This window comes from Haemorhous mexicanus, chromosome 13, assembly GCF_027477595.1.
Source record: "Haemorhous mexicanus isolate bHaeMex1 chromosome 13, bHaeMex1.pri, whole genome shotgun sequence".
In the NCBI taxonomy this organism is placed as follows: Eukaryota; Metazoa; Chordata; class Aves; order Passeriformes; family Fringillidae; genus Haemorhous; species Haemorhous mexicanus.
Window position 1 is genome coordinate 4,234,116 of NC_082353.1, and position 10,822 is coordinate 4,244,937.

At 60.2% G+C, this 10,822-nt stretch overlaps 1 protein-coding gene across 3 annotated transcripts; it reads left to right on the forward strand.

Moving 5' to 3' along the window:
* Window positions 1-2,118: 2,118 nt before the first annotated feature.
* On the forward strand, window positions 2,119-9,091 carry PML (PML nuclear body scaffold). 3 transcript variants are annotated; one of them, XM_059857973.1, is made up of 7 exons: window positions 2,119-2,788; window positions 4,150-4,727; window positions 5,842-6,419; window positions 7,035-7,072; window positions 7,347-7,439; window positions 7,557-7,749; window positions 8,565-9,091. In XM_059857973.1, exons 1-7 carry the CDS (start codon window positions 2,633-2,635, stop codon window positions 8,651-8,653), a joined length of 1,725 nt encoding a protein of 574 aa, XP_059713956.1. In that variant the 5' UTR covers window positions 2,119-2,632; the 3' UTR covers window positions 8,654-9,091. The 3 variants fall into 3 exon arrangements, with proteins under 3 accessions (XP_059713956.1, XP_059713959.1, XP_059713958.1); XM_059857976.1 differs by having other exon boundaries at window positions 2,612-2,726; XM_059857975.1 differs by lacking the exon at window positions 2,119-2,788 and adding an exon at window positions 2,931-3,484.
* The last annotated feature ends 1,731 nt before the right edge of the window (window positions 9,092-10,822 follow it).

The following is a 10,822-nucleotide window of genomic DNA, read 5'->3' on the forward strand; positions in this document are numbered from 1 at the left end:
TAGGGAAAAGGGGATTTCTGATTTCCCGGGAAAAAACGGGAGAGGGATATTTTGGGAATTCCCGAGGAGTTGGGAAAGCAGCAAATCCGGGGGTTTTTTTTCCCCATCCCGTTTTCCCTAAAAAGTGAGTTTTAACCCCGAGAATTCTGGGAGCTCCAGGAATTCCAAAGGTTTTCCCTCATCCCAGATTTCTTTGGGGTTTTTCCCCAGATTTTCCCGAGGTTTTCCCTCATTCCCGGCTCCGGGGTTGGGATTTGGGCTCTTCCCGAGTTTTTAGGGTCCCAGGAAAACCCCAAGGGGTGATCCCCAAAAAAAAACCTGGATCAGGAAGGAATCCATGAGGATTTGGGGCCTGGGAAGGGATTTGGGATTCCTTTCCCAAATCCAAGGATTTGGATCACCCCAAATCCCAAATCCCCCTTTGGAATCTCATCCCAAAGAATTCCAGCTGAGGTGATCTCACAATTCCCAGTTTTCCATGGCCAGAAATCCCAAATCCAAGGGGGAGCAAATCCCCAAATCCACTAAAAACCCCAAAATTCCCTCCAAAATTCCTAAGATTTTTCCTTTCCCAGCCCCACAAAATCCCAGGATTTGGGGACAGGAGTGGGAAAAACCCCAAAATCCCATTAAAAAGAAAAAAAAAAAAAAGAAAAGAAAAAAAAGCAGGAAAAGGGAATTGCAGAGCCACTTTTGGGATCGGGGGAGGGAATTCCGAGCGCAGGAATTCCAAGGATTGTTTATCCTTGGAGAATTCCAAACAATCCTTGGAGCAGGGGGTTGGAATTCCGGGGTTTGCAATTCCTGGGGGTGCAATTCCCGCCTCTCTCTCATCCCAAACTGGGATTTTATCCCAAAAAAAAGACACCCCGGATTTGTCCCCATTCCCAGATTTTCCAGAATAAAAAAATCCGTGGAAAAATGAAAGTTTGGGAAGAGTTTTTTCCTTTTCCCCTGAGGTTTTTCCCAGGAGAAAATCCCAACTGGAGGAGGGGGGGATCTGATTCCAGAGGGATTTTTGGGATTTTTGGGATCAGGGAGCTCCAAAGGCAGGAAAAATCAGGAAAAATCCCATCCAGGATCCCAGATTCCCTCCTTTTCCTGGGATTTCTCTGCTGGAAAAAGGCCGATTGCAAATCCCAGTGGGAATTCCCAGCTCTTCCCCCTTTTCCAAGAACCAAAAATCTGGGGGAAAACAATTGGATTTTGGGGATTTGGGATCCCAGAATTCCCGATTTTTCCAGTCCCAAACTGGGATTTGGGATCCCGGAATTCCCAGTCCCAAACAAGGATTTGGGATCACAGAATTCCTGATTTTGCCAGTCTCAAAGTGGGATTTGGGATCCCGGAATTCCCAATTTCAAACAAGGATTTGGGATCACAGAATTCCTGATTTTTCCAGTCTCAAAGTGGGATTTGGGATCCCGGAATTCCCGTTTTTCCCAATCCCAGATTTCCCTCTCCAGCCCCTCCAAACCCCTGGGAATTCTTTCGGGGTGGATTTCCCGGGAATTTTGGGGCGTCCCTTTGGGATATTCGGGAATATCCCAGGAATTCGGGGTTTCCATGGGAATTCCAGCTGGGAACAGGAGGATCCCATGGGATCGTTGGGGGTTTGGGGGTTGGGAAGGGGACCCCAAATGGGGCAAATCCTCGGGAATTTGGGGATCCCCGTCCTGACTCTTATGGGGTTTGGGGTCCCCTGGGGTTGGGGACACTTGAGGGACACCACAAAAGGGTTTGGGGTCACCTGGGGTGGGGACACTTGAGAGATACCAGGGAAGCATTTGGGGTCACCAGGGATCAGGGTGACACTCGAGGATTTGGGGTCACCAGGGATGGGGACACTCCAGGGACACCACAAAAGGGTTTGGGGTCACCTGGGGACAGAGTTTGGGGTCACCTGGGGTGGTGACATTTGAGGATTTGGGGTCACCTGGGGCTGGGGACACTTAAGGGACACCAGGGAAGGGTTTGGGGTCACCAGGGATGGGGACACTCGAGGACTTAGTGGGGAGACCTCAGGGACAGCAGGACAGGATTTGGGGCCACCAGGGTGGGGTTTGGGGTCCCCTGGGCTGGTGACATTTGGGGATTTGGGGTCCCCTGGGGTCAGGGTGACACTCAAGGACCTGGGGTCCCTTTGGGTGGTGGCACTGGAGGGTTTGGGGTCACCCTGGTTGGGGACACTCCAGGGCAGGGTTTGAGGCCACCTGCGGGGGGCTTGGGGTCCCCTGGGCTGGTGACACTCGAGGGACATCACTGAAGGGTTTGGGGTCCCCTGGGGTTAGGGTGACATTGACAAATTTGGGGTCACTTGGGCTGGGGACACTCCAGGGACACCAGGACAGGATTTGGGGTCAGCTGGGGCGGTGGCACTTGAGGCTTTGGGGTCACCTGGGCTCGGTGACATTCCAGGGACACCAGGACGAGCTTTGGGGTCACCTGCGCTGAGGACTGATAACATTTTGGGGTTTTCTCGCTGCCACCTCAGGTGACAAACCCGAGCGGCGCCACCTCGGGTGCCACCTCAGGTGACAATTCCCGGAGCTCCGGGATCCTCCCGCGGTCCCGGCCCCGCTCTGGCGACGCTGGCGACACTCGGCGAGGTGGCGTTGTCGCCGGAGCGGGGATGGGGACAGGAAAGAGGAGCGGCGGCGCTTCCTGGTGGCGTTGTCATGTGACAGGCGGGCGGCGGAGCGGATCCGATCCCAAATCCGGGGGCGGTGAGCTGATCCCGTTCCGGGAACGCGGGGATTTGGGATCGGCGGCACCCCGGCCCCAAAAGGTGGGGGGGGGGTGTTTTGTCCCCAAAATCCCCGCCCCGGCCGAGTGGCGGTGCCACCCCCTCCGTGTCGCGGGGTGGGAAGGGAGGGGATGCTGGGATTGGGGCCGGGATTGGGGCCGGGATTGGGGCCGGGAATGTCCCTGCGGGATGGGGCGGGGCTGGCACGGCCCCACGCGCGGGGACAATGGGGACGGAGCGGGCCCGGAGCGACCCTGGCACGGCGGGGGCGGGGCTCGGCCACCGGAACCGCCCCCACGGTACCGGCAGCGCCTTCCCGGGGCCGGGATCGCCTTCCCGGTCCCAAATCCCCATCCCGATCCCGCACCCCGATCCAGGTCCCTGAATCCCGGTCCCGCACCCCCATCACGGTCCCTGCATCCCCATCCCGGTCCTATATCCCACATCCCTATCCCACCATCCCTATCCTGGTCTCAGAATTCCCATCCCGATCCCACAATCCCGATCCCACAATCCCGGTCCCGCTCCCAACCATCCCCATAACCTCGATCCCAAAATCCCCATCCCACAATCCCTATCCCAATCCTGCATCCCCGCACGCCCTTATCCCTCCGCACCGCCCCACAGCTCCCGGTCTCCCGTCCGTCCGTCCGTCCGTCCGTCCGTCCGTCCCTCCCTCTCCCCGCCCTCTCCCCCGCTCCTCCTCCCGCCGCTCCCGGCCCCGCCGCGACCCCGCAGGTACCGGGGGGGACACGGGGACAATCCGGAGCCCCCGGGGGGAACACGGGGACAATCCGGAGCCCCCGGGGGGGACACGGGGACAATCCGGAGGACCCGCGGGCGGTTCCTGCCCGGGAGAGGGAGCGGGCGGATTTTTAAGGCGGGGTGGGAAGGGGGTCCTGGCTTTTTCTGGATCCCCAAATATTTTTTTGGGGACACGGGGGGGGGTTTGTCCGCGCTGCCGAGCTGGGGGTGAGGAGTGGCGAGGGCGGCATCTCTGGGGACACTTCTGGGGACAGGGTTAGGGACACCTTTGGGGGCAGGGCTGGTGCTGGGGACAGCGCTGCCGGGGGGTGGTTTTGGGATCGGTGCCGGGGGGATTTTGGGATCACGGCCGAGGGGGTTTTGGGGTCGCTGCCGGGGAGGTTTTGGGGTCGCTGCCAGGGTGTTCCCACTTTTCCCTCAGTCGAGGCAGGAAGGGGCGGTGGCGGTGACGGCACCAAAACCGTTTTGCTTTCGTTTCCACGGCCGGCGCTTGGGAAATCCCAAATTGCAGGAAGGCCGAGAGCTCGGGGAGGGAGGGGAGGAACCTGCGAGGGGCGGGACAGCAGAGCCCCGAGCGGGATTTACGGGCCCGAGCCCCAACTTCCTCCATCCCACGGGAGAATCCCTCATCCCCGCAGATGGAGACGGAACCGGAGCCAGAAGCGGAACCGGAGCTTCACCCAGAGCCGGGCCCCGCCGCGCCGGCCTCCCCTCCGTGCCAGCCCGCGGAGGGCGAGGATGAGGACGAGGAGGAAGACGAAGATTTCCAGTTCCTGCGGTGCGACGGCTGCGGGCAGGACTCGGCGCAGCCGCGGCTGCTGCGCTGCCTGCACACGCTGTGCCCGGGCTGCCTGAGCGACACCAAGCAGTGCCCGCGCTGCCAGGCGGCCACGGGCGCTCCGGCCGTGGACAACCTGCTCTTCTGCAACCTGCGGAGCCGCCTGCAGCTCTGGCGGCAGATCCGCAGCTCGGGCGGGCCCGGCTGCAGCCGCTGCCGCGCCGAGGCGGCGCTGGTGTGGTGCTCGGACTGCGAGGAGTTCTTCTGCGGGCGGTGCCTGGAGGAGCACCAGTGGTGGCACAAGAAGAAGGCGCACAGGGTGCGCAAGGTGGAGGAGCTGCGGGCGGGCTCGGCGCGGCAGTTCCTGGAGGACACGCGTGGCTCCTGCAGCCTCTTCTGCTCCAGCTCCAGCCACCCCGAGGAGAGCCGCGTGTGCAGGTGGGAGCCGAGAGTGTGGGCGTGGTGACAAATCATGTCCCGGCCCCAAATCTTGTCCTATCTCCAAACCTCGTCCTGGCCCCAAACGTCGTTCGGTTCTCAAATCTTGTCCTGTCCTCAAATCTCACACTGTCCCCACACCTCAGCCTGTCCCCAAACACTGCCATGGCCCCAAATCTTGTCCCATCCCCAAATCTCATCCCATCCCCAAACCTTGTCCTGTCCCCAGAACTCATCCTGTACCCAGATCTCACCCCGCTCCCAAATGTCCCCATCCACAAATTTCATCCTCTGCCCAAACCTCATCCTGTCCCCAGATCCCATCCTGTCCCTGAATCTCACTCTGTCCCCAAATCCCACCCTGCTTCAGGAGGTTTGGGGATGATGCTCCAGCCTGGAATGTGCAGGAGCGGGATGGCCCCAAATCTCATCCTGTCCCCAAAGCTCTGCCAAGGGGTTTTCCCCCCCCGTGTTTGGGGACTGATGGCAGTGACCCCACATAGACCCCAGGGAGCTCCAGCGGGGATTTGGGGAAAGGTTCCAGAGGGGGCTGGGCACAGCCTGGGCTGTCCTGGAATGGGCACTGACCACTGACCATCACTGTCCGTCCCTGACCCCTGTCCGTCCCTGACCCCTCTCCATCCCTGTCCATCCCTGACCCCTATCCATCACTGACCCTTGTCCGTCCCTGACCTCTGTCCATCCCTGTCTGTCCCTGACCCCTGTCCATCCTTGACCCTTGTCCCTCCCTGACCCCTGTCCATCCCTGTCCATCCCTGACCCCTGTCCATCCTTGTCCATCCCTGTCCATCCCTGTCCATCCCTGTCCATCCCTGTCCGTCCCTGACCCCTGTCCATTGCTGTCCATCCCTGACCCCTGTCCATCCCTGTCCATCCCTGACCCCTGTCCATCCCTGTCCATCCCTGTCCATCCCTGACCCCTGTCCATCCCTGACCCCTGTCCATCCCTGTCCATCCCTGTCCATCCCTGACCCTTGTCCATCTCCCCATCCCGGGAGCCAATCCCGGTACCCCGGACTACCTCCCGGCCATACCCACCCCCGCGTGTCCCTGCCACCCCTCCCTGAAGCCACCCGTGTGTCCCCCCTGCCAGCATCTACTGCCCCCGCTGCGAGCGGGCTCTGTGCTGTCCGTGCGCGCTGCTGGACACTCGCCACGCTCCCTTCCGCGACCTCCGCGCCGAGAGCCGCCGGCGCCAGGACGAGCTGCGCTCCCTCCGCCGGGACATGCAGCGGCTCCGCCGCTCCTTCGAGGCGGCGCTGGCGCGGCTGCGGGGCGAGGCGGCGCGGCGAGAGGAGCAGCGGGAGCGCCTGCGGGAGCGCGTCCTCGCCAGCGCCGAGCGGCTGCAGGAGCTGGTGCGGAGCGAGGCCGAGGAGCTGCGGGCGCTGCTGGAGGCGCGGCCGGAGTGCGGCCGGAGCGCGCTGGCGGAGGAGCTGCGCGGAGCCGAGGGCACGCTGCTGCGGCTGGAGGCGGCCGAGAGGCTGGTGGAGAGGCTGGGGCGCTACGGCGGCGAGCAGGAGCTGATGGACATGCAGCCCTTCGTCAAGGCGGCGCTGCTGGAGCTGCGCCGGCTGCGCCCGCCCGAGCCCCCCGAGCTCCGAGAGCCCCCCGACTTCGCCGAGTGCCGGGCGCGGCTGCGGGCGCTGGTGGAGCGCGTCACGGGCCGGCCAGGTGAGGGCTGGGCCGGGCCGGGCTGGGCTGGGGAGGGAGCTCTGGGCTGGGAGCTCTGGGCTGGGCTTCCTGCAAAGCGCCCTCCGTGAGCAGGGGCAGCGCTGGATTCTTCTTTTTCTTCTTCTTTTTCTTCTTCTTCTTCTTCTTCTTCTTCTTCTCCTTCTCCTCCCCGTCTTCTTCCTCCTGCTCTTCTTCCTCCTTCTTCCCCTTCTTCTTGTTCTCCTTCCTCCTTCTCATTTTCCTCCTTCTTTTCCTTCTTATTCATCTTTTTCTTCTTTTTTTCTTCTTTTTTTCTTCTTTTTCTTCTTCTCCTTCTTCTCCTTCTTCCCCTTTTCCTCCTCCTCTTCTTCTCCTCCTTCCTCCTCCTCCTCCTCCTCTCCCCCGTTTCCCTGCTCTGGCTCCTCACCCGCCAGAGCTGGGATTTGCTCCGTTGTTTTCCCGGAGCCCTTTGGGTGTCCCCCAATCCCGATGGCTCTGGGCACGCTCATTCCTGGCTCCCGGAGCCTCCCGGGGCCACTCCAATCTGGAGGGAAGGGGTGTGGAGCTGCTGGGTGGGATTTTCCTGGCTCCAGAGGCTCTGGCATGCGGTCTCATCCCGGTTTTCTTCGTCCCCAGACGTCCCTGAGGTCGAGGTGGCCCTGGAGAACAACCTGGTGAGACGTCGGTGTTCCAAACCCGCACCTCCCCTTTCCCTCCCCATCCCAGAATTCCCGGGCTTTCCTCACCCACGAATTCCCACATCCCACTGGTGCTTCCGACCCTGTCCCACTGCTCCATTCCTGGGGAATTCCACGACCATGGCACTGACCACAGGAGCGGCCCCCAGACCCATCCCAAACCCTCCGTGCCTCAGTTTCCCCATTCCCGAGGGTGTTCCCGCCCTTCCATGGGACCCAAGTCCATCCTAACTCCCCGCTCTTCCCGCAGGAGGAGGATCCGACCCATCCCAAACCCCACAGCGTCTCCCCCAGCCTGGAGGAGATCCACGTGCAGGAGGTCAGGTCCCTCCATCCCATCCAGGTGAGATCCGCTGGGATCCCAATCCCAGTCCCACCCCAATCCCAATCCCAGTCCCACCCCAATCCCAATCCCAGTCCCACCCCAATCCCAATCCCAATCCTAATCCCGCTTTTCCAGCCTCTCCCGCTCCCCTGCTGGAAGAAGCGGCCGCTGCCCAGCATGGAGAGGGGCAGCCAGGTGTCTCCCAAAATCCTGAAGCTGGAATGTGACCACGAGCCGGGCCCCAGCCATCCCAAATCCCAGTGGGAATTCCAGACGGAGCCCGGCCCCTCCGCGTCACGGCACAACTGCGTCCGCGCCGGTGACACAGGTGGGCACCGGGAATGTCACTGTCCCTGCTATCCCACTTTTCCTCATCCCCTGGGATCCTGCCCGGCCCTTCTGTGCCCCCGTTCCATGGGAATCTTGGCCAAGGGTGGGGATGAGGCAGATCCGTGGGGTAAGGGATCCATGGGGTGTGGGATCTGTGGGATGAGGGATCCTTGGGGTGAGGGATCTGTGGGATAAGGGATCCCTGGGGATGAAGGATCCATGGGATGAGGGATCCATGGGGATGAAGGATCCATGTGGTGTAGGATGCATGGGATGAGTGATCTGTGGAATTCAGGATCCATGGGATGAAGGATCCGTGGGATGAGGGATCTATGTGGTGTGGGATACATGGGATGAAGGATCCATGGAATTCTGGATCCTTGGGGTAAAGGATGCATGGGATGAAGGATCCTTGTGGTGTGGGATGCATGGGATGAAGGATCCGTGGTATGAGGGATCCATGTGATGAGGGATCTGTGGGATAAGGGATCCATGGGGATGAAGGATCCATGGGTGTGGGATCCATGGGATGAGGGATCCATAGGGATGAAGAATCCATGGGGATGAAGGATCCATGGGGATGAAGGATCCATGGGATGAAGGATCCACGGAGTGTGGGATCCATGGGATGAAGGATCCATGGCATGAGGGATCCCTGGAATTCAGGATCCATGGGGTGAGGGATCCCTGGCATTCAGGATCCACGTGGTCACCACCATTCCGGGGGTTGCCCCCGCGCTCTGGTTGGCTCCTGGCGCAAAGCTCGGGAACGTCGATCCCGTGGGATCCGGAATTTTGGGCTTTCCCTTGCAGAGGGCAGCAGCATCATCATCTGCAGCTCGGAGGACAGCGACGAGGACACCGTGCTGGTGACGGTGACACCGGAGCCGCCTCCCTGCTGACATCCCGCGGGATCCTCCGGCCTCATCCCGCCATTCCCGGCCTCCCGTTCCCAGAGTTCCGCTTGGGCTTTCCTCTCCTTGGCCAATCCCAAATCTATTCCTGGACTGAGCTCAGAGCGGCCCCAAATCCTGCCTGGATCTGCTGGGATCTCCCCTCGGGTGATCTGAGGTTTCCTGGGAATGATCCTCTCCTCTTAAATCCCATCTGGCTTGATCCCAAAATTTGGGATGGGAGTTGGGATCCACGCTGGTGGATCCCGTTCCTGAGCCCCACCAAAGGTGGGGAGATGATCCCAAGGGTGGGATCCCCCATCAGCCCTTGGAGCAGGGAATTCCTTGGGATTGGGGTTGGGGTTGGGGTCGGTTTCCTGATCTAACAAGGGATTAAAATCCCGGGTTTTTTATCTCTCCCCTCAATAAATTTGCTCTGGGATAAAATTCCAGCCCTGCCACTGCTTCCTCTTCTTCCCACCCTGCTTTTCCCAACCCATCCCGAGCAGAGGGAAAACCAGGAATTCTGGGGTGAAACCTGTCCCTGCTCCAGGCACTGATCCTGGCATTTTAGGGACAGGAGAGATCCCAGGGATAAAATTCCCACATTCCATGAGGGGAGGAGCCTGTTCCAGCCACATTCCCACAAAAATCCAGGGCTGCCAGGAGAGAGGGAAATGGAATTTCCCTTTCCCAGGAAAATGGGATTGTCCTGAGGGAAAAGAGGAATGAATTCAGGGCTCTGCTTTTATCCCAGATCCCTTTTTTATTTGGGACACCCCAGCTCCAGGAATGTTTTCCATGGATTAAATTCGCAGGATTTGAGTGTTCCTGCCTCAATCCCGGCTGGATTTGGGATTCCCAGATCCCGTTTTTGAGGCTCCCAAAATTCCCAGGATTTGAGCATTCCTGCCTCCATCCCGGCTGGATTTGGGGCTCTGTTTTTATCCTGTATCCCTTTTTTTGGGGGGACGACGACATTCCCAGCTCCAGCAATGTTTTCCATGGATTAAATTCCTGGGATTTGAGCATTCCCGCCTCAGTCCCAGCTGGGTTTGGGATTCCCAGATCCCAATTTTGGGGTTCCCCACCCCAGGAATGTTTTGTATGGATTAAATTCCCAGTATTTGAAAATTCCTGTCTCAATCCCAGCCAGATTTGGAATTCCCAGATCCCATATTTGGGGCTCCCAAAATTCCCGGGATTTGAGTGTTCCTGCCTCAATCCCAGCCAGATTTGGGATTTCCAGATCCCAGTTTTGGGGTTCCCCACCCCAGGAATGTTTTCCATGGATTAAATTCCCATTCCTGGCTCCCAAGGCTGTTCCCACCCAGCCCCAAGCCACCAGCCAGGACTGGGATCCCTTTTCCAGGATTTTGGGGACAAGGGGACACCGGCCTGTGGGTGGCACCTGGCCCCATCCCCATCCCGGCCCTTGGGATTCCCAGATGGAGCCAGGAATTCTGGAATTCCTCGGCCTCAAGGGTGTCCCCAAAAGTGACATTGTCCGGGGAATGTGGGGACACTGAGGGACCCCAAAATCCCCATCCCAACCCCTTTTCCCAGGATACCATGGAGGTGGCACCGGGTGTGTCCCATGGAGGTGGCACTGAGTGTCCCATGGAGGTGGCACTGAGTCCCCATGGAGGTGGCACTGAGTGTCCCATGGAGGTGGCACTGCTGTGCCCGGTGTCCCCATGGAGGTGGCACTGGGTGTGTCCCATGAAGGTGGCTCTGGGTGTGTCCCATGGAGGTGGCACTGGGTGTCCCATGGAGGTGGCACTGAGTGTCCCATGGAGGTGGCACTGCTGTGCCCGGTGTCCCCATGGAGGTGGCACTGGGTGTGTCCCAATGGAGGTGGCACTGCTGTGCCCGGTGTCCCCATGGAGGTGGCACTGAGTGTCCCATGGAGGTGGCACTGCTGTGCCCGGTGTCCCCATGGAGGTGGCCCGCGGTGGCAGTCACCGAGCGGGGCTGGCTGTGACAAGGCAGTGCCACCACCAGGTGTCCCCTTCGCACAGCGGCTCGCGGGCTGGCGCTGCTCTGGGGACACTGGGGACACTGGCACTGTGACACTGACATTGGTGACAATGTGGCACTGACACGGTGGCAATGGTGACATTGACACGTGTGACACTGACTGTGTGACACGGACGCTGTGACACGGTGACACTGGGG

Coding starts and splice junctions, on each gene's coding strand:
- PML (XM_059857973.1), top strand. CDS start 2,633: ATGGGGACAGGAAAGAGGAGCGGCGGCGCTTCCTGGTGGCGTTGTCAT. Junction 7,073..7,346: donor TGGCCCTGGAGAACAACCTG/GTGAGACGTCGG, acceptor CTCTTCCCGCAG/GAGGAGGATCCGACCCATCC. Junction 7,440..7,556: donor GGTCCCTCCATCCCATCCAG/GTGAGATCCGCT, acceptor CCGCTTTTCCAG/CCTCTCCCGCTCCCCTGCTG.